This window comes from Tympanuchus pallidicinctus, unplaced genomic scaffold (assembly GCF_026119805.1).
Source record: "Tympanuchus pallidicinctus isolate F22 unplaced genomic scaffold, pur_lepc_1.0 scaffold29, whole genome shotgun sequence".
NCBI classification, from domain to species: Eukaryota; Metazoa; Chordata; class Aves; order Galliformes; family Phasianidae; genus Tympanuchus; species Tympanuchus pallidicinctus.
This window is the reverse complement of record NW_026294746.1, coordinates 5,334,123-5,357,229: the sequence shown is the minus strand read 5'-3', so window position 1 is coordinate 5,357,229 and position 23,107 is coordinate 5,334,123. Positions and strand designations below refer to the sequence as shown.

The window sequence follows — 23,107 nt, the reverse complement described above, 5'->3', positions numbered from 1 at the left end:
CACTCAAGCAGGTGCATGGCTCTCCTGTGAAGTGTTTGTTGTCATTTTGGTTACCTTTATGGATTTTGAGTTTTACTCTGCGAAAGCTGATGGTTGCCCTTTGCAGAGTGGTCTGGATATTGAAATGGTGGAATCAGTAGCCACGGCTGTAGGTGGTTCAACCGAAAGGTAACACTGGGTGGGTTTTCTTGTTTGATTGGTTTTAGTGCCCTCTTTTTGTTCTGATTCATTTCAGATGAAGGTTGTTCTCCTCCCATCTGCCCCAGTATTGCCCAGGTAACACATCCAGGTGGCACTGCAGCTCAGCTTCGGTTCAGCCTGCGTTTCGGTCTCAGGCTGTAGCAGAGATTCAAGTGCTAAGCAGTGGGAATCTGAATGAGGATGTGTGAATTGTGAGAATCTGTGATGGAAAGTAAATGTAATTCCCAGGCAGAAACTTTCAGTTCTGGGGCTGTTTTATGGATGAGGCCTTTTACCCATTTCCCAACTGTTCCAAAAGACAGCAGGATTTATGGCCGAATCACAACAATCAGAAGCCATGGGAAGTGCCACCTCTTACGTGCAGAACATCTGGTATCAGTATCTTCTGAAAGAGATTTGGGGAGAAGTGAAAGGCAAAGGATCAGAAATGAGAATTTGGAAGTCTTGTTCCATGGGAAGGGCTCTTCATCATTCAGGCCAAATTCAGCATTTCTTGTACACAGCAGCTTAGGCAAAGTGTGGGTGAGCCTGCTCAGGCTGCCATGTGTTGCTGACCAGAGCTTTGCTCCCAAGAATGTTCTCAAAAAGTGAAATACAATTTTGAAGTGAACAAAGGAGAGTTCGAACTGTGATACGTGAAATGTTGCTAGAGGTGCAAACTGTGAAATTAGAAATGAACGTATTTATCATACAGACAGAAGGCACTGTGGTCTGAGCCTACAGGTGTTAAATAGCCAGTGTGTTGTGCTGAATGTCACAGTTAAAATCTGAAGGAAAAAAATGGGGTGTGGGTTTGAAGCTCACACTTCAGTCCTGACACGAGGCAGGCTACACCTCCTGCTGTGTGTTTGAATGGGGAGCAGCACACAGGAGGTTGTGTGTACGATGTTAAATAGAGATTTAGACTTGAAATTCCCTGGGCGTGCATCCCTGAGGAGGGAAGACAACACTTATGTGTCCCGAGGAGATCCTCAGGTCTGTGTGCTGTAATACAGGTGGTTGCTATCAGTGTTACCAATCCGGGTGTGCAGAAAGGGTGGCGGGCTGAGGGGAATGGCCTTACATGAGGTTTCCTCTGGAGCAGGTAATACATAAAACCAAACAGTAGAACAAACAATACAACATAGCCCTGTATGCAGGCAGCAGCAGGGCTGGTCAAGATGGTGATTAAAAAGTCTGCCACAGTGCCAGTGCCTTGTGCTGCGTCAGCTCCACCAACCAGACTCAGGTTTTTGCCTCAGGTTCTCAGAATCCGGAGGGTTTGGGGTTTTTTTTTTTAAGGAGGAGGCGATGGCAAAATAATTCCGTTCCCAAAACACAAACAAACAAGAAGACCTTAAAGCTTGGCAAGAGTTAAAGCGGAGAGGGGTGGGGGGGGGGATTATCTGTTAAGAGTATTAGTTGTTTAATAAAGCGCCGTTGTCCTCCAGATGAACCCGCCAGTGACTCTGCAATTGGGGTCATTCCAAGTTCATGCTGTGGACTTTTGACTGCCTTCTGTGGATGTGAAAACAGCCGGCAGTCCCGCAGGGATCACTCGCCAGCCCGTAACACAAAACTGTCCCAGCAGGCACCTGCCGGCCGGCCATCGGGCCCTGAGGAGCCAGGCTGGGGACGCCCGGCTGTGGGCGGCCGCGGGTTGCCGGCCATCAGGCCCTGTCAGGAGGCATTAGGAGCTTAGTTAACGAGGGATGTGAGCTAATTAAAGCGCCTTGCCTTTGGTTGTATGACAGGGAATCTCAAGAAGCGTATGGTTGTGCAGTGGGAAAAGGTGTTGTCTCGCTGTCAGTCATTGAGGGAGGGCCAGAGTTGATGCATCTCTTACAATGAGAGGCTGGTGGTAGCGTTGTGCTGGTTCAGTGTTTTCGGAATTAAGGCTGCGTCAGATCGGTTCCGTTACGCACTGCTGACCGGTTATGAGCGTGCCCTGGGCTTGGCCGAACCCGTCCTCTGCAGGGGGTGTTCTATCTAACCTGGGAATGAAAGCAGAAAAAGTGCCTCAAGCCCCGTGTGGCTGAACCCACAAACCTTTCAGTCTCAGCACCTGAGCACTTATCTTCCTGGGAGGAGGACAGAAGCCATGGCAAGCATATTTTGTGGAGCAGCTTCAGATAGGCGGGAATTTTAAATCTGAGGAGAAAAAACCCTCTATTCTTTCAAAAATATTTAAAGTCCTTTGTTAGTGCCATTGCAATGCATGGCTGACCGAAGTGGAAGATAGGGGGAATCATCATAGAGTGGTTTGGGTTGGAAGGGACCTTTAAAACCATCCATTTCAACCCCCTGCTGTAGGCAGGGACACCTCCCACCAGCCCAGGTTGCTCAGAGTCCACGCAGCCTGGCCTCGAGCACCTCCAGGTTGGGGCATCCACAGCCTCACTGGGCAGCCTGTTCCTGTGTCTCACTATCCTCACAGTAAAGAATTTCTTCCTAATATCTAGTCTAAACCTACCCTCTTCTAGTTTACAGCCATTTCCCCTCATCCTGTTGCTACATGCCCTCATAAAAAGCCCCTCCCCAGCTTTCCTGCAGGCTGCCCTCAGGTACTGGAAGGCCACTAAGCAAGGAGGAAAGCTGTGTTGTCTTCTGACTTACTGACATCCAGTTTGTAAAGTTCTTAACAACGCACTGAAAGAGAAAATAAAATTTAAAATTTAAAAAAGCACGTTGTTATCAGGGAGTAAAGAACTGCTCTAAAAGTAATTTCCACTGTAAGTCACAGAAATGTGTTAAATACATTAAATATCAGTCTTGAGGTATCATGATAAAAGTACGGGAACTTGGGCTGGAGAATTTACAAGATGAGTCTATCTGCCCTGCTGTGCCCAGTCCCTGTTTATGCACTATTATTATTTTTACACTTCATCTCAAGTATAGCACCAAGCTTTGAGAAGGGCTGCTGGCTTGGAACCTGGCTTCCTTTGCCATAGCAGTCCCTGGCAGCATGGATGTGGGCCTGCTTTGCTTCTAATGCAGATGCTGTGAACATTTTGGGTCCATGCATTGTGGGAAGGGGCTTCATTTGAGACCGTTGTATTTCACTGCCAAAAATCAGTGCAAGATCTCCTCTAAAATACACCTTACAGGTTTGAGAGACATAGAAAATAATTTTAATGGTGCTGCTTGAAGGCAAATAACCAGAAAGGGATGAAACTTACAGAGAGGCATTAAGTGCTTAGATGTAGTGCATTGTATTGTATCACTGGGTTGAACAGCAATACCAAAGCTTCCACACCTTCCTTGTTGAATAGTTGTTAGTTTTCAAAAATAAAAGTGAAACTGGTGGAAGGAACCTCTCATTTCTAATGCTGTCAATTGCCTTGAGTTTATGGTATCATCTGTAGTTACATGTTACACAAGAGAAATGTTAAATGTACAGAATGTGTTGACATTCATAGTAAAATGTGTTAGATATTATCTGAAGAAAAAGTGATGATAAGCTAAGAAGACAGCTTAAACAAAGGTAAAAATGTGTGTAAGTAAAACATTCAGTACTAGGGAAGGTGAACAAAATACACTTTGGAGAGAGGGGTGTTCAGTATTCCCAGTTCATACACTGATTCCATGCAGGAGGGTTTTTTTCCCAAGATGAGAATGGCCATTGCCTGCACGGGGTGTTCAGTTCGAGAGCAGAGTGAGGGGCAGCAAAGAATGTTTTTAAAAGGCTGAAAGCTGAGCAAACCCTGTGATTTCTAATTGCAGTGCAGTGGGTTATGAGGTCTGCACTGAAATTCAGACTGACCTATATTTAATTCAATTTAATCACTTTCTTCCTTAACATTCCATGCGATGTTCTGCTTTGCTCAGTCAATAATATTTGTAAAAGTACAATTCTCTGATGCTAGAATTACAATGGAATGTTTGGACTTAAGTCATAATTGTGTATTTATCCTTTTGGGATGTCCTTCGAGAACAAAGCGGTGCCAAGAGCTTAAAAAGACTTTAAGAGATTACTTAAAACTGATTTCCATGCTGTGTGCCTCATGCATCTGGCTTAGAGGGAACATGCAGTACAAAGACTAGAATTAACTCTGTTTTTGTTTGCTCTGAATTCTTCCTGTGCCCCGTAAGCCTCATTATTTGGCATCAGGTTGTGTTCACAAATGTTGTATATGCTTTTATTCTGGTGGTGGTGTTTTGTTGATTGAAACAGCGAAGGGATTGGGGTTGGACTAGATGAAATTTGAGGTCCCTTCTCTTGTCACTTTTTGTTTAGGGTAGCATGGTTGGGTTGTGGTTGGACTTGATGATCTTTAAGGTCATTTCCAACCTGAGCAATTGTACGGAAACCATTTTCCAGGTGATGGGTTCACAGCTCCATCACTGCTCTCCAGATGTAGAACCACGATGAGGCCAACGCCGCAGCACAGGTTGCTCACCCGCTCAGCTGTGGCTGCCCAGTGCCTGTGAGATGCCTGCTTGTTGGCTCTGCTGTCCTGGTTTGTGGTCTCGGTGGTTTGTTGTTGTTCTTTACACATAGCAGAGACTGTGACTTCTAACCTGTGTGCGTGTGGTATTTCTCCCCTTTTCCTCCTTGCCAAGGGGATGAGTCATGATTATGTTAACATTCTGTGTCTGAAAACAGCATTATTGCTGTTAGATGTCAGACTCTGGTTCGCTGAGGAGTGAGAAATAAGGCAAAAGGACAGATGCACTTCACCTGGAAAGCTGGAATAGTGGAGCCAGTCCTGACAGGGCAAAATGGACCAACAAGTGTAAGGAATGCTTACCAGTTCTGGTCAGTACTGAGATGTTGGGCTATTCCTGCTGCCTGGTCGTCTGAGTATGCATTAATGTAGCTTTCAAAATATATCCATTAAATACTATTTTCAGGACGGGACAGATTTGTTAATGAGATTTGAATTCTGAAGGCCTGTGGAGCTCTTTAGTTTTCATAGCAGCTCCTCTAATCCTCTTAAAGGAAACTATTTGCACACACGCACACAAAATCCAACCCTAAACACAGCTAATAGATAACATCAGGTTGGTTTGTATTTCTAGGCTAATTAAAAGAAATAACATCTAATTTAAGTTCACAAAGAGGTCAGAAGTACTGCTGCCAGTGATTGCTATGCTCTGCTTAGTGTCCGTACTGTCAAGTCATAAGAAGGGTCGTGGGATGTGATTTTCATTCATGTTGCCAAAGTAAAGCCCTCTTGTTTAGTGAATTGTAGCTGCTGGGCTGGTTTGGTTTTGTGCTGGAAAGAAATACCTGAAACAAGGAAATGATGTCACTGGTGGAAAAGGAAGCTGGCCTGGAAAAAACTGGCAGAACCAGGAAGGTCCTGGGCATGGCATTGGGCACACTGTCTGTTTCCTTTGTAATTCCCAGCGTATCAGAATTTCACACCAGGTTTAGTTACATTCAGGTTCATACCTTAATGGTGTGATTTGTTCAAATGGATGCAAAGGAGACAGTATGTGCAAGACAGCAAAGCTAAGCTGGCGGGGCAAACAGCACCACTACACAGTTCTGAATGGTGAGCTGCATCAGTGCAGGACAGATGGGCTCTACCACCACTGCAGGCACTGCTGTTCTCCAGTCCAACACAAGTTTGTTCGTTTATTAAGGGCATAAGAATGCTGACGTTAGCTGAAGGAGGTACAGAACAACTAACACCACGTAACCAAAAGGCTTCTGTGGAGGTTACAGTAGGAAAATGCCTCTGGGAATCTTTTTCCATAATAACATCCCGATTATGAAAGTTTTGGAGTTTGTTGGGTTTTGTTTTGTGTTCCTTTCTTTGGAGCCTTGCTCCCCCTCTTGGTTTGAGTAGCACGAATGGGAGGCACAGGTTGATGTCCTTCTTCAGAGCTCTTCATGACAAGAAAACCTGGAGTAAGTGCACAGGTATAAAAAGAGAACTGCATCAGTCTGTGTTTAACAACTAAAATTTAGGGATTTCTTCAGTAAACCTACATAAGAGAAGCAGCTTTCTTCTTTTAATAACAGAAATGGTTCTTCTTTGCCAGTTTGCTGGGACCTTGTCAGATGGCTTGGGAAAAACAATGGACAACAGACATCAAACCGAGCGCGAATACATCCGCTACCACGCTGCAACGAGCGGAGAGCACCTTGTTGCAGGCATCCATGGCCTTGCACATGGTAAGCTTAGCTTACTTCACTCTTATAGCAATGAGCAGATTGAAAGGATGGTTCTCTACAGTTTGCATTACTCTTGGGCGGTGAGTTGTGGCCTCAGGGGCTGAGCTGTTCTAGGCTTCGCTTCTGAATGAGGTCTCTTCAGTTGTAATTGTAAATAAAAACTTCTGAAATTCAATTTTGGAGAACGTTTCTCCAGAGCTTCAGTCTCTGTGTAGTCATAAAATACCCACACACAGAGCCTTCGTGGGAGCCAGATGCAGACACAGAAATGCCCATGGCTGGATTTTAACCTTTCTGCTTTCAGTTCACAAAATTTGAGTTTCCTCAGAATCAGTGCATCAGTTTGAAGGAACGTTTCACCAGTTGGGTGATTTATTATTATTTGTTTTAACCTTCTTTTTAATTCTGATCCGAATGAGGGTAATTAATTTATGTAAAACACAGCAGGGTAGCCATAATTTGGCCAGAATCTCACATCAATTTAGTTCATGATTTATCTGTTGAAGAAAGTTAAATCAATACAAGCCAAATTTAAAACAAATATTTATATTTTGCATCATCTTGACTCAGTTTGTTTGAATGTCATTCTTTGAGTGTGACTGTGGCAGGCTGCATCGTTTTGCTTTTCCTAAAACAGCAGCAATGTTCTGTGCTGAGCAGAAGTCTGTACCCAGTGTTCTGTCATTAAGAGATTGTGGATCATGAGAAGTCTCTCTCCTACTCATCTCACGTGTTGTAAAGTCTGCTATAACCAATATTAGTACAAAAGGATGAAAACCGAAATATTTCAGACGTTGCTGAGAAGTCAATTAAAATGAATTAATCAGTAATTAGTGGGACTGTGTTTTAGTTTCAGTTCTGTGGAATTTTTACGTGCTTCCCAGCACTCCATTAAATCCTGTCTGATGAAATGCAGGAATTAACCATCATCTAATTCAAGAGGAGTGATTGAAATGCTTTGTGCTTTGTTCTCGAGTTTGCAAGTGAAGATGCTGCCTGGGCTGTACTTGAATTACAGATGGGAAGAGCACCTGATTGCTGCAAAGCTAGAGAGCCAGGAGGGGGGAAGCATTCCTATGGAGCTTAAGCAGTTCACCAATAACTGTGCAATATGACATCTGTACAGCACATCCTCAGATAATGTGAACTGTTCCAAGTCTTGAAGACTCAGCAGAATCTTGATTTCTTCTGAGCACTTTGTGATGGAAACATTTACAGTGATGTCAGTTGGCAGCATCAAAAAATCACTCATGCCAGTTTATTGGTGTTGACTTTTTCCAGTGGATGAGTGCAGTTTTCCATAGGGAAGCAGCGTGGGGGAACACAGCTGTGCAGTGCTTCTGGCCTACTCTGCTCTTTTTATGTGTGCCAGGTATCATTGGAGGGCTGACAAGCGTCATCACTTCGACAGTAGAAGGTGTGAAGACTGAAGGAGGTGTCAGTGGATTCATATCAGGTCTTGGGAAGGGTCTGGTTGGCACAGTAACCAAACCTGTTGCTGGAGCTCTGGATTTTGCATCAGAAACTGCGCAGGCTGTGAGGGACACGGCGACTCTGAGCGGCCCCAGGTCAGTAAGTGCTTTATGCTGCCAATCAGTTACAATGCTAAATGTGTTTTATGAGACCTGCCGCAGTTTCTAACCTGATCATTTTCCTTGCCCAAAGAAACTGTCAATCAGTCAAATACACTGTGTGATGTAGCCTACATTAATTAATTTATTTACTTTGGCAAGTTTTTTTCAGTGCTATCTGCTGGTATCTGCTGGTACTTTACTCTTAGTTAAAGTAGAAAAGCTGCGACATAAAATAGGAGTCGGGTTAAAATCCTAATTTTCCTTTCTATAATGGTTCTCATTTAGCAAAAAAGTGGATGTGTGCCCTTCATTGCACACGCTTGTGTTAGGAGTCAGTCCGTGTGGACGGCTCATCGACCTCCTCCTCCGTGCTCAGCATAACCTGGTCTGAACAAAACAGGAGTATCTTTAAAAGAAATGAAGTATTTCACAGAATGAACCCAGGTGTGCTTTGCTGTGGAAGTGTCCACGTAGATGCCCCTGCTGTTCAGTACTTAGCTTGGTTTGTAAAACCAAGAAGTCGAGGTTGACTATTGGGTAAGTAAATGTGCATGCATAGAGTTACATGAGAAGTGCAAGCAGACCCCTAAGAAAACACATCTACTGTTTTGTTGGCACATCTTCTGAAGTTGTGACTGCAGATTTATTTACCAAAAGGTGAGGAGGAGCACACCTGGCTGTCTCAGCAGCTGAGCTGTGTTGTTGCTACAGGATGTTTCAGGATGCGTGTTCAGGATTGTACTTGAAAGTCATCTTTTCAGACACTTCTGTGGGATCCCCGACTATAAGCAGTAGTGGTGATGCTGCCAACAGCCGACAAACCACCCAGCAACTGAGAGGGGACCCCCAGCCAGCCTTATCTCTAGCTTGTGTCTGCCTAGGTGACATATTTCCCTTTCACTTGTTAACTGTCAGTTACGAGATGAGGCCAGGTGAGCTGAATACAGAATTCTGGAATACTGTCATCGCAGACCAGCACTGGGACATGATTTTCTTGTTCCACTACACTGTGATAAACGTTTGACCCACCAACAATACAAGGAAAATCTCTGCCACTTACATAAGGAAGCAACCAGATTGTTTTTTTTTTCAGGGGTATAAAAAAGAACAACAAAGGATTTGGATGTTTCTTGGACTGCTGTCTACCAATATCCCCCTGCTGCATTTGTTAACTGTTCAAATATGTGCAGTTTGGAATCAAAATAGAACAGCGTTCCAAACTCAGGATGCTGGCTCCTGTTGAATTCTCTGTTTTAAGTGTGTGCTGGGCCATGCAGACTCCTCCAAACTAAGTGCACCAAACCATCTAACTGATGAAAATGAGTTTGTGGCAGTAACTGATCTCAAATGTAGCTCTGAACAAGTGAGTGCAGTAGGAATGATAAACATTTTAGGAATTGTCCTGAACTTATCTTGAGGCTGGCAGCTAAGGTGCGAGTTTGAGGTATTGGTGCAAAAAGTGTTAGCAGTTAATTACAGCTCTACTGAAATAGCGTGGGATGTAACTGTAAATTAAAGGCCCTTGTGGTTCTCTTTATCATATGGATTAATTTCGTCATTATTTCTTTATTTAAAAAAAAAAAAAAGAGCCCTGAAATGATGCTGCTTGGCTTCAGATTTTACTGAATTTGAGTTGGAGAGCAATGGGGAAGACTCTGTGGCTTGTGTTACTCAGTGATTGTGCTCCTTGGACAGAAATCTCTGTTGGTTTCAGATGTATTGATTTGTACTGGGATTCATGCAGCTAACAAAACCTCTGTGTTTGCAGTGTGGAGCCAAGCTGAGTCCTGCTGAGACACAGACGATGGCTTTATAGCTTACTGTGGTAGCTTAAACCGTGATGTGTTTAAAGGGCAAGAAGATATTTTCAAGTCTAACTATTGGCTGGACTTTTTCAAGACTAATCTTAAACATTACTGTATTGTAATTAATGAATAAAGCAGCATTAATATTTTTAAATGTTAATGCCGGGGATAAAAGAAAACAGTTGTTGGCAACGCCGCGTCCATCTAATTTATAAACAGTTAATGCTTGTGACTTTATACCTTTTTTGAGGGGGTTTTATGTGTTCCAAGCACTGCAGTGTCACATACAAGAGTTCTGATTATTTCCATACTTGTCATACATTGCCAGAAGTCTTAAAGGCCGGCTCAGAACAGGAAAGCTGTTTTGTCTCTAGATGTGCTTGGAAGGCTCTCCTAGAGACTTGCGTTAACTCCTAGCACAGCCCAGGTTCCAGGGGTGTATTTAGATGTGTCCAATTGATGGGCAGCACACAGAACTGCTGCTGCAGTGCTCTCAGGCTTCTGCCAGGGCACATCTTGAACCTCGTCACTGCTGAGCTGCTGCTGGGAGGGCTCACATCCTTGTCGGATTGGCAGAAGTAAAGGAACTGCTTCCTGGCCTACTCATTTCTCATCAGTGCTGTCAGTGAACCAATTGTATTAGTTAAAAATAGAGGCTGACATGCCATTAAGGGTCCTAGAAAATACTTCTGGAGGTAGTTGTTTCCTCTAATTACATCTGGAAGGAAGCATCCTGCACTGGTTTTAATTTGTTCACCACCTTTCATGTTATCGCTCAGAAATACACGATGAGCTTGCAAAGATTGAGGCAATGCCAGCAGCAGGTAATTTATTATTAATTGGTCAATATGGTTATGTTCCCCTCTGTGCGTCCATCTCAGTGTCGGCTGCAACTCTCACTGTAAATCTGAAAGCATTAGACTCAGGGGCATGAGAATACCAGTAACCTTGAAAGGGGAAATAGAAAATGTGTAAACAATTGTCTGGAAGGCCAGCCTGGGAACACGTTCTCAAGGTTGTGCTCGAACCACAACACCTCTGTGCAAGTCCCACAGCCCTCCTTACCTTGTGCTCCACTGAGACCTCGGAGTCTTCAGAGCACTGCCATACGTGGGCCAGGGCTGTGGTGCAGTTGGCACTGCTGTCCTGCTGGGAACCCTTCACAAGGTGTCCATGCGCAGCCGAGGTTTCGTGTGCAGTCACTGTGTTGGGTAAATCTGGGAATGGTTCACGCGTTCCGCTTGAGCTGATTTATCAGTCAGATCTGTAAATAATTTCAGCACTGTGATTTCCTTCATATCCTCTTTCCTCTCTTTTTCTCATAGGTACAGAATAGGCCTTTATTATAAACTGTACTCTGAAATGAATTGCTTTGTTGGGTTATTTCTTCTTTTGTCAGCAAGTTTGTCCCTTCCTCTCCCATGGCACCATGTTAAATCCCTGTAGCCAATTGCTTTTCTGCCATGCTAGCTCTGCCCTCTTCCATCATTAGTCACTGTGGTACTTTTAATAGCTTCAAGCTTTTATCCTCTGCCTGTCCAGGTTCTTCCATGGCTGTTGTTGAGCTACTTTGTAATCCCACAGTCTGTACGTTCCCACCCACGCTGCGTGCAGAGGGACGGCCGTGTCCCTGTTCTGCGATGAGCTGTGCTCTGCAAGTCATCCAAAACCATGTTGGCTGATTGGGCTGCCATATCACATTGCAAATTGATGTCCAGTTTTCTGCGTGCTCTTTTCCCCCAAGAGTTTTTTTTGTTTTGTTTCACTGCATTGCAAGTATCTCCTTGTCATTTAATATTTGTGTTCTGGGTTATTTTTCCCTAGATGAACCGGGCTGCAGTTTTGTAGGTCGAGTCCCATTTCATTTCCTGCCATATTTCTGACCTCTTTGGGTTCTTCAGTGTTTCACTGTCCTCACTGGAGTTTTAAACATCTTGTAGCTTGTCCTCTGTAAATAGAATTTTATGGGCTGCTTTTACTGAATCCCTGACGTTGAAGCTCTGCGTTGGTAGATGCTTGCTGTTTTCATCAACAGTTTTCTGTTACCAGTCTCACCTGCTCAGTATTCTTCTGTGAGGTTTTCAGTTATCATTGGTAATGTCCAGTAGCTCTGCAAGAGCTCCTCTTCACTTCTTCAGATGTCTGCCTTTGTTTGTTGTAAGTGAACGTAGATTTTCTGGTGGTGTAAAATGGTTCCTCAGAGCGCAGCCTCTGTGCCTCTTCGGTATGGAGACTTATTTCCAAACTTCATTTTTTTCTAAAAATGCACTTCTCAAACATTTTTTTTTCTTTAATAGAGTCTAATCGCTTAAAATAATTTCATCTTCAAATTAGGTTACCCTTAAGGATGAGCACCAAACCACCCTCCATTCCTTTTGCCTATTCCAAGACCTTGCAGGACCCTTCTGGCCAGTGGTTATGACATGGTTTTTTTCTCTTCTGCATCTTTCTGAAGAATTACTTTTTTCTTGCCTTTGCTTGGAACTGCTTTCCAAATGAATGACTTGGATTAGGAAGAATTGTATTTGCCTGAAGGTGAATCCTACAGGCTTGAGAGTATGTTCATCTGTCTGGTTCCTCTTAAAGCTCTAAGGAACAAAGGTGTGTTCGGGGCACACAGGAGATGACTCTTGTTTCTGGGGTACCTCCAGCCATGAGCAATGGGGATGGTATTGCACTGCTGTCCCATATTTCACCACCCTCTTGAATCTACATGCTAATTCTTAGGAAGTCAGCGTTTAGGGAATAAAGCTTACTTGTTGAGTATTAAAATGGTGTAATTTACAGAGAGAGAAATCATTTTTTGGTCAGATTCCAGAAAGGACAGTAGAGAGAGACCCAGGAATTTTTGTATGCGTGAGAAACGCATTGGTGTCACTGCTCTGAAAAGCAATTACTTGGGAGCACAGCCTCTGTTTTTCACAGGAGAGCAGAATTTGCTATGAAGGTCGAAGAAAATAGCTCTGATTCACACAGGTGGTTTTTTTCCTGATGTTTTTTTGTCCGCACTATTTAGTAAAAGGAGGGTGAACCTTTACAACATCCAGGTTGCTTCGTGTTACTTTGTTGTGGGGTCTGTAACTGTAGAGCTGTCTGTATAAAATGTCACTCGGCTTCCAGAACAACGCATGGTTGGGTTTTGGAAGGCACTCTTTGCTGTGTAGCACCCAGAAGAAGCTGAGATGATTCAGAGGATCCAAAGTGTGCATCAACATGTTTCTCTCGCTTTCATTTTCAGTGGGATGAATGGACATAAATTGGTACCAGCTGTCAAACCAAAGCAGAATGCCTCTATGCATTACTGCAAATGTCTCTATTGCTGAGTATTTCCATGAGGTTGCTGCGAGACGTTACTGGTCAGCGTGTGAAATGTATTTGGAATATTTCTGAAATCAGTTGTCTCACCAGCTGGCTGTCTCTGTCCCTTCTTGAACTTGACCCAATTTAACTATTCTGGAGGAGTGGGAGCATGAAACCAGAGTGTTTGGATGTACGGCTGCCACATAATGCTTTATTAGTATTGGACAGGTGTCCTTACTTTCACATCTGCTGCATATGAGTGTTTTTAAGAGGAAAAAGCTAAACAACCAATTACTGGCTTGCATTAGGTGTTGTTCCACTGCAGATCTGACGTTTTGCATATATTACACATGATGGAGCATGCAAGCTAGGCTTGGAGCAGTAACTTGGTCTCAATTGAGGTCATTAAGCTTGAAAGCAAACATCTTACCTGTTTTTAAACGTGATTCTTCAAACCAGAGGATTGGAGTTGCTGAGGCTGTCCTTTAGAGCTCCCAGTTGCATTTCACTTCTGATTTTTGTGCAGTCTCCTTATTTGCAGAATTCTAGATGCTTTACATTCCAGCAGGGATCGCTAAGCTTTAATTAAGGCTTGTGCAACTTTCTTCTGTTTAAAACCTTTTGCTCTGCCATGGCAGAGGGAATCCCTGCTCTTACAACTGATTGAAAGACTGCTTTCAAAAATGAGTGGTCATTGGGTTCATTCCTATTCATGTTCTAAAAACAGTTGTCTTATTTTTTTACACAAATATTTTCCACAAAGCATCAATGTTCAGCTGGACGTCTGAGGACAGAAAGGTGCCCCTGGCTGCCTGCAGGCTGTTGGGTAAGGGACAGAGGGGGCAAGGAGCACTGGAATGGAAAGTTGTGAGGGGAGGGCAGATGAAGGAAAACAGAAAACATGGAAGTGAATGGTGCAGGGCAGTTAACAGAGCAGAACACGTGAGATTACGTTTTTCTTTAGATGTCTATTCGTTATTATCAACAAACAGCTTCAAAAAGTGAATACTGAGGTCTTATTGTGATGGTCTCCACAAAACCAAAGCTCTTGCTGGCACCTCAGTATGTTACATGTAGGGGCAGGCGTGTTTCCACCACTGGAGTGAAACACAGAGCTTCTGCATGCAACAAAAACCTGTTCCTGGAACCAGGATCGCAACAGGAACCAGATTTAGCTGAATTTCATTGAGTGCAATAACTGGTCTTTCATTGAAAAGGTAAAAGCTTGTGAGGAAGAAGCATTGTTGCATGAGAGCAGACTTGCTCACTTTAAGATGCAGCACTTCTGTGAAGACCTGGGGAAGCTGCTTCTCCTTAGACGAGCAGACGAAATAAATACAGCAGATAAATACACTCAGTAGGTGAGGTGACACCCCAGGTGCTGCTGTGGAGCTGGTGCAGCCCATCAGAAAGTCAAGCAATTTCACAGACCTTCTTCTGGAAAGAGCTGAGAAATCCCTTGCTAGATTTAGCACAGATTTACTCCATGAATTACACTGCAAGTGGCAGTTAAGAGGGCTGGATTCACTTCACAAAATGAAATTCATATACCATGTGTGTACTTGACAGCGTTTAGCTGTTAATTTCATTTCCTTAGGATTTTTGACTAATTAGATACAAACTTATTTACTGAAAGGAACACATCTAGACAGGGAGAAAAAAGGCTTTCCTTAGAAACCCTTGTATTTCTGCAGCCTGTGTGTTCTGCCAAATTATTTCAGCAGCTTTTGGAGACAAGAAGGAGAAAAGTAAATGGAGCACTGTATTGTTCTGTGTATTTCCTGTCTTCTGGCGTTTGCGTAGTTTATAGATCCTTCCTTATTCAGGAAGCCCTCTGCTATGAGGAGCTGCTGTTACACTGGATTTCTGTAATAGTTCTTGGTTTAAAACAACTGCACAGAGCTTCACACATCACTGGTGTGCAGAGATGCAAATTGTGTGCAAAAGAAAACCTCGAGTGGAATTGAGCAGGCTTTGAAAAAAACAAAGCATCATATTAATATGTTGTTATCAGCCAAATGAGCTAAAAAGTCTTCAAAGACCAGGCAAGAAAGGACTCAGAATTTTCACTCGCAGGTCAACTTACTTAGAATTAGGTGAGATGTTAAAAGCATATAAGAACCAGAAATGAACAAAAGCTTTATTCAAAACAGACGTGTCTGTTGGAATGCATCAGGCCAAATCACCAGACTGCATTCAACCAGTCGGACTTGATCCCCAGAACTGAAAACATTTAATGCACGTTCTGTGGGTTTTTATAATGTCTTTTGGCCATGTTACGAGTATTTTCAGTTCATAAAAATAGTAGAAAAGATGAAACTGGTGTTAATGCAATAGGAATACAGCGTTTGTTTATTTACTGGAGCACAAATGGCAAGAGCTGCTCGCCAGTGCGGTGGCTGTATGAGCTCATGAATACCTGCCTGTTGTGCCAGAGGGGCGAAGTCTGGTACAGCAGGGCTGGGGCAGCTGTCTGGGAATAGGTTTTACTGGCCTGGTACCAAGGAAGCCAAGCACAGATGTTTTCAGTACGTGTGCATCTTATCTTACCCATCATCAGTAGGAGTCCCTGTGGCTTCCCGTGGACGTTTTTGCTCCTGTTGCCTGTATTTGGAATGCCATCTTTCAAGTTCTTTCCATTCACTTTCACTCCTGAGTTTGCCTTGCTGTCACTTCAGAGATTTCTTTATGTCCTTCTTCTTTTTGTCCTGTATCACAGAATCACAGAATCCTTAGAATTGAAGGACCTCTGAATGCCATCTAGTCCAGCTCCCCTGCAGTGAACAGGGACGAGTGTCCTTTAATTGCTGCAGTAATAAAGCTTTGAGTAGAGAGCATGTGAGCACACCAAGGGGTCTGCTTCTGCTCTGAGACCAGGTATGGAGATGGAGGAAACGTCTGTAAGGCACAAAGGGGAAATCTTTCCTTCTGTATTTCCAGTAGTTTGGTGTGTTAGAAGAGTCACTTCCTGCTGATTCCTCCCAGTACCATGGCATCATCTCTGAGGTGTCTCCATAAATACGACAGAGATGTGACAACCTGCTGATGGACCGGTGCTGTCTGCCTGACAAGCTTTTTTTCAAGCTAAAGCTGCAGCACTGCTGCAGAACTGTTTGCAAGCAGCACTTTGAGCCAGATTAGTTTGGGTTTGTAGTTACATAGTAATTACAGGCTTACCTGAAAGCAAACGACCTTGTGCCCAAGGTATGTGCTGACATGCTGTTAGCCTGTTTACCTGTTGCTAGACAGGCTTTTCTTTCCTTTGTCATTAATGGTGAGGTTTATGTTCAGTCCTAGTCCGGAGTCCATATATAGGGGCCCAGGGCCTGCTGGGATAGGGTTTTACACTTGTGCTGTCCTTTTGCCCTTCCACTGAACTCTTTTCATTTCAGTCATGAGCAAACAGTCAGTGCCTGAACTAACAACCCTGCAATCCTCCAAAGCACGCCTCGCTTACAGTACCAAACAAAGGGAGGCCTGCGTGGGCCGGCCCAAGCCAAGGAATGCAGCTTCGGGGTTCTGCTCCATAAATTTAACCAGCACGACAAAAAGGAGATAATATGAGCCTTCGTGATGATCTGAAAGGGGGAGGTTTGTGTCCCATTGATTGCGGTCTGGCCTATTGCCAGGCCCTGAGCCTGACCGACAGTTGAACCATATCGTTAAGGCGTGTAATACAGCTCAAGTCTTGTACAGCAGCCAATGAGTACATATCCAGAGGGCAAAAGTTTATAAAGAGTTGAGGCTGTCCTGTTTAACCCTCTCACACTGCATGTAATATATACTGCTGCCATTCAGAAATAGTCCCATTGCTATTAAAAATGTAAACCTTCAACTTTCTTTACTTGGAAGAAATACATGTGTGTCTGATTTCTAATGTGCAGCAGATTTATAAAGTGATCTGAGAAAAATATGTAAAACTGATCCTTCAGAAAAAAACAATCCAACCCCCCCTTTTTCTTTTTCCACTGCTTTATCCATAGTTGGTTACTTTTGTTGAGATGTCTTCTGGTTGCTATACGGAATCTTTCATACAGATGGAGCTATTTATTGCCTTGATGTCACCTCATTTAGCATGTGGCTGGTATTTTTATAGATAATTTTTTCACCTAATGTTGCTGTTAACATGTGGAGCGCTCTTTAGCAGTTCTGGAAGTGCAGCCAGTTGATTTAAATTGCTTTTGCAACTGTTAGTGCTAAAGAGCCAAACAGACGTCCCGAGGAGTTGTCATTCAGTGACTGTTGTGCTGGTGGGCTGCAAAGGGCACCACGTGGAGTGTGGAGAGAAGGTGCAGAGGGTGAGCACGGCCCATTTCACATAGTCCTTCATGCACAGCTGATAGTTCATGCTGGGCAGCAGGCAGCGGTTTGCATTTTGCACTCCAAGCGAAATGACCACTTCTGCAATTGCTGTCAGTGGGCGTTGCTTGGCCAGCATGGATGGTTTGTGATGGCACTGCTGTAAACATGGACGTAATGTCAGCAGACCAGGCTTAGAAGTTTCAAGACTTTGCGCTGAGTTGCAGGGCAGAGTGACAGTGTGGTCCTGAGCTCTTCAAGGCCAAATTCAGCTCTTCTCGTTCAGATGAATGCTGGAAAGAAAGCGCTGTGGAGAACCTTATCTCTTACACGTGGAATCAGAGGGTGAATGGGAGCAGTTTTCAACACGTCTGCGAGACAAGAAACTTCAAGGCCAGTAACATGACTCTGTGATCAGTGCAGCAAGAGCCTGGGATAAACTGGAAACTGAGAAGGCAGTGTTTATTTACATATTTTTTTTCATCTCTTAATCTCGATGATACCAGAGTGCTTGAAGAAGCTTGCTGCACTATTAGGTAAGGAAGTACCAAAGGTTGAATAGTGAATGATGTGCTGAGTACTGCAGTTTTTCAGTATATAAACACATGCAGCTCGCACAGACCTTGGATTTCTGATAGGGATGTCTTAAGGATGTGCTGTTTCATGAGTACATCTGCTGCTCTGCTGTTCACAAGGAAGTGATTCTTACACTTTAACTTCTCGCTTCCTTTTGAAGTGGGAATCATTAGAGATTGTATACAATCATAACCCCAGTGAATAGTACTCGATTTTGGTTTGATCTTGTACACAAAGGAAAGGGGGAGGGGAGAAAACAGCTCCATCTCAAAGAGGCTGGCAGGAACCGCCTGCATGATAAGCAGTTCCTTCTTCAGCATGCTGTTCTGTCTGAGTATCCTGAGTCAGATAAAGGTCCTCTGTATCTGAGCTCGTAGATCCATCCAGAGAGCAGGGATTTGACTTTAAGTGGGAGGTTTTAACCCGAGGCACCGTTTATTTGTGTGTTTCTGCCTGAAACGAGCATTCTGGGAACACGTTTAACGAGTACAATATATTCCATGCATTTGCTGGAATAAACGGTGCATATAAGCTTCCTCAGATATGCAGTCAGCAGGGAGCTGTCTGGCTCAAGATTTTACACATTCTTGCATCTAACTGAGATACTCCAATGCCAAATCCAATATCCAGACTGCGCTGTGTGCGCGTTTGTAACACACCTTAAAAACATCTGTCTGAATTGGTGAATGAATTCCATCACAGCTCGCTGGCTTCAGGTGGCAAAGTCCTTTTCCAAGAAACCATCTGCCCACTGGGAACTGCAGCCTCAAAGCCCAGCAAGTGGGCAAAAATTCTTCGGTCAGGAGGTGCAGCTTTACCTTCTGCCATGAAATCGTGATGGTTGTAAGGCTGCGTGAAACTGAGCCCAAGTCACGTAACGTTCGCGTTCTCAGACGCAGAGAACACACAGTGGTAAAGGTGGAAGATGTTCCAGCTTATCACAGGGGTTCATCATTTGAAACAAAGTACAGTTGAGGACATCACTGAGGAATTGTGGCAGTGGTGGATTTTTAGTACTTTGCAGAACTGCGATAGGAAATACAGGCCTTCCCAGCAGTGGCGTACGTTTACTTTCATTTCTTATCCCGCGGTACGACTGCGGTGCCTGTAGTTCTGCTGTGTTGCTGAACTCTGAGGTTATTTTTCAACTGATCGTGGCGCTTCTGAGGGTGCTCACACTGTGTTCTCCTGTTGTGGACTTCACAGATGGTTAAGCACTGTCTTCGTCCTGCTTTCTGTGGAAATACACATGGCTGAAGGCTGCAGGTGGAGTTCAGACTGAACTCTAACTGAGGCAGGTATTTTAACTGGTGCGTATTTTACAATACAAGATGTAAGACTATTCTTCTTTTAATTTACTGGATTAAGTCTCTCCTCCATGTCTGAAATGCACTCAGACCCCCACAGACAAAGCACGCACTGTATTTATGAAGCAGACTTTTTCCAGAGCCACGTAAGTAACAGGTTTAGTATAATTTCTCCAAAATACCAGCAGCAATTGAGTTGTTCCATAGGCTTGTACTGCCTGCCAGTTTTCCTTTGTTTGAACTAAGGTTGCTTTATAATTATTGCAGTGGGGGGAAATTGTTCCCAGGCTGAAGGTCAGTATTGTGAAGTTACAGCCCTGAGGAGGCTTCCAGTGATAGATTTTATGCAAACTTGGAAAAAAAAAACCCCACAGGTTTATACAATGGAAACAGTGACAGGATTTGAGCTACACCAGAACCAGTGAGTTTATTGCTCCAAACAGGTTAGAAGGACAAGGCTGTTAGACTGCAGCACCTTTATGAATGCCACGTATTGATGAAAAAGCTGGAAGGTTCTGGCAGCAAGAACTGGGTCTGTTACTGGGACTATTACTGGGAAGTGTGGGAGAGGGCTGTGCATACAGACACCTCTCAGAGCTGCCATGGCTGATGTCTGCACTGCTGGTTGCCAGCCAGGATTTCGTGGAGGGCTTGGGTGTCAGTCAGTCCAGCAGCTGAAGCTTCTGTGAAGAGCCTCTTCCGTTCAGCGCTGCTTTCGGAATGACAGAATTATGTCTCCTTGCACTTACAGCTGTTGTTTGTGCTGGGCTTTGGGTGTCCTCGTGCTCTTTTGATTACAGATCAAAATCTGTGTGCAGGTTATAAGCTCAAGTTGAGCTTCTCAAATAGGTGAATAGTTGCCAGTGCTGCTCCTTGAGCAGAACAGGAGGTGTGAAATTCAGATAAACATACTAAGTGAAGTTACACTGATTGCTGTGTTGGTCATGGGTAATAACAACTACTTCAGTAACAATAACCTCTTCTATTAAGAAAGGTAGAGGGAACAGGGCATGTTTAGCTTGGAAAAGAGAAGGCTTTGGGGAGATCTGATTGTGGCCTTCCAGTACTTAAAGGGTGCGTATAAACAGGAGGGGAAACGGCTGTTTGTGGGAGTGCATGGTGATGGGACAAGGGGGATGGTTTTAAAGGGAGACAGGGGAGGTTGAGGTTGGATATGAGGAGGAAGTTTTTCACCCAGAGGGTGGTGAGGCACTGGCACAGGCTGCCCAAGGAGGCTGTGGATGCCCCATCCCTGCAGGCATTCAAGGCCAGGCTGGATGTGGCTCTGGGCAGCCTGGGCTGCTGGTTGGTGACCTGCACACAGCAGGGGTTGGAACTGGATGAGCGCTGTGGTGCTTTTCAACCCAGGCCATTCTATGACTCTGTGACAGTACAGTCTGGTGCATTTTGACCTGTATCATTTGTGCAGTGTTTCGTTTTCACGGACTACTTGTTACCTGTTGCTGAAGTTTGTTCCCTTCTGATCTGAGTTATTAGGCAGCAATCTGCTAGGAAATGTTCAGGCTCAGAGACTCTCAAACGTGTAACAGTAACTCTCAAAAACACTGCATGTATACCCCACTGAGAATCACATCTGATAGTGTGTTACAACCTGTGGTACAGGATCAAAGATAAAACATAGTTCACTAAAACGTGCTTTGTCTCTTGCAGAAGTTTTTTCATTCTGAGTTGGTAAACAGTTCTCTCAGCAGTAAAAGTAAATACCTTCCGTACATCCCTGCACTGTGGTCCGTTTGAGTACAGAAATTCTGGTTGAAAGCTGGTGGACTGAATCACATGAATTCTATGAACTGTTAAGCAAAAGCCAATTAACACCACTGGCTGTTTTTAGAGGGTGTACGGCCAGCTGAAATGAGATTCTCCACTGTTCAGCTTTGTATGAACAGTGAAGAGCTGTAATGTGTGCCTCAACCTTCTGACACCATTTCCAATCTCTTTGTGTCTCCATTCAGCAGCGCTCCTCCCTGCTGTGACTAGTAGACATGAGGGCATTTCTGTCTTGTATTGCCTTTTGTGTGCTTATTAAAAAAGAATCAGCAAATCTGTTGAGTGCATGTTTAATGTAACACAGATGTGGGCACACCACCGTTCATTCTGCTTTACAAGTCTTCACTTTTTGCATTTCATCAGTATTGCTTATTATTTACAGAACGTAACTTGAGATGGTTGAACAAATTTTTAGATTAAAATTAAATAAAAAAGAAAAAATAAAAAAGAAAGGGTTGTGTGGAATGTTGTTGGCTGTCCAGACCAAACAGAGCAGTTTGCCAAGGGGCTGATGGACTCAATCAATGCAATTTAGGCTAGCTCTAGTGAAACTTCATTGAAAAGCAGCCACCTTCTTACCACCAGGATGAACTTTCGGCATGGAGGCAGTAAGTGCTGTACTTTCAATACTTAGAATCATAGAATGGCCTGGGTTGCAAAGGAGCACAGCGCTCATCCAGTTCCAACCCCCTGCTGTGTGCAGGTCACCAACCAGCAGCCCAGGCTGCCCAGAGTCACATCCAGCCTGGCCTTGAATGCCTGCAGGGCTGGGGCATCCACAGCCTCCTTGGGCAGCCTGTGCCAGTGCCTCACCACTGGAAATAATAGCATGGAAAAAAATAGCATGGTTGAATGTTTATCTGAAAGTTGGTTAATACAAAAACCGTTACACAGCGTTGCTGCTCAAAATAGGAAAAGTGTCAGAGTGAAACATTGATGATTGGCCCGCAGTGTGTTAAAAAGAGCATGGTGCTTCACACGTGTACCTTTACACTGAGTTAACAGCAAGTACAAGGGCTGTGGAGGGGTTGAACAGCCCCAGGGCTTCCTGGGTAAGAAAAGCACTGCTATTGTGCTGCTTTGGAGAGTGAGGAAGCAGTGCAAGTAGCAATGTGTGAATATTACAGTGGCTCAAACTTTTTAGCTTATTTGGTTTTGCATTTCATAAACAGAAATACACATTTTGCTTGCTGGTTGTAAGAATATGTTAGAGAAGGTGGCCAATATGTTCACTTCCTATGTGGATTCCAAAATAGAATGATACTGCTATGCAGCTGTGCCTGCTATAGATACATCCTGGTTCTAGCAGGAAAATGGAAGGGGCAGGAGAGGTGAACTGCTCTAAAGTTGCAGTAATTAATGCTGTGGTTCTAACAACTGTATACAGCTGTTACTCAGCGGAATCATTGTAACTGGGATAGCTTGTGGCAGTCCTGTTTAGCGTGCTTAGGTTACTTTGGTTCAGATAAATGCTACTAAGGGAAGAATACAGTTTTAAGACATTACATTTTTGCAAATGAGGGAAACAAAGAACCTCGGCAGCAAACTGAATTTTCATACTGTTATTTCTCTGTAACTAACAAATGTCTTACCAAAACCCAAGCAGTAAAGCAGCGAGAACATCTGGGTGCAGAGGTGCAACTAAAATTGGATAACATTTGACTGGTATTATTAGCAATCACATTTGTTATGGTTCCATAAACCTCTGCTTTGTTTTGTGTTCCTTAATTTGGAGAATTCCCACTTTTCATTTCATTCTTCCCTTCTTAGCACGGCCGTAGTTCAGCTGAAGAGCCGTCACTGAAGTCTGCATCTTTTTGTCCTCCCTGAATTCCTCAGGAGGATCAGTGCTCCTTCTGAGCCACTGGAAAGTGCTGTGCAGGTCGGGGATGCAATAATCTCATTAACGAAATTGGAACTTAGCAGGTAGTCACAGTGCATTAGAACCATAAGCTGGCTGATGTTTTTGTCTGCTGTGGTGGGAGCCGCTACCTTTGACTTCTCTACCTTGTTTGCAAAATACATGGCTGATATCAAACAGAGCAACGATAGTCAAAACACGGGGAGAGAGGTCAGTCACCCAACAGGAGGGCAGCAAAGATATGTAAAAGATTCTCTTCCAACAGTATTTACTGCAGCCAAGAAGGGCAA

General features: G+C 43.9%; 1 protein-coding gene across 5 annotated transcripts in view; it reads left to right on the top strand.

Moving 5' to 3' along the window:
- The window catches only part of VPS13D (vacuolar protein sorting 13 homolog D), an 87,985-nt gene that overhangs the window by 57,364 nt on the left and 7,514 nt on the right, over positions 1 to 23,107 (top strand). For all 5 annotated transcript variants that reach the window (XM_052691582.1, XM_052691584.1, XM_052691581.1 and 2 more), the window contains 2 exons: positions 6,175 to 6,307; positions 7,680 to 7,875. In XM_052691582.1, coding sequence (XP_052547542.1) covers positions 6,175 to 6,307; positions 7,680 to 7,875 — 329 coding nt within the window. The remainder of the gene's footprint in view (positions 1 to 6,174; positions 6,308 to 7,679; positions 7,876 to 23,107) is intronic.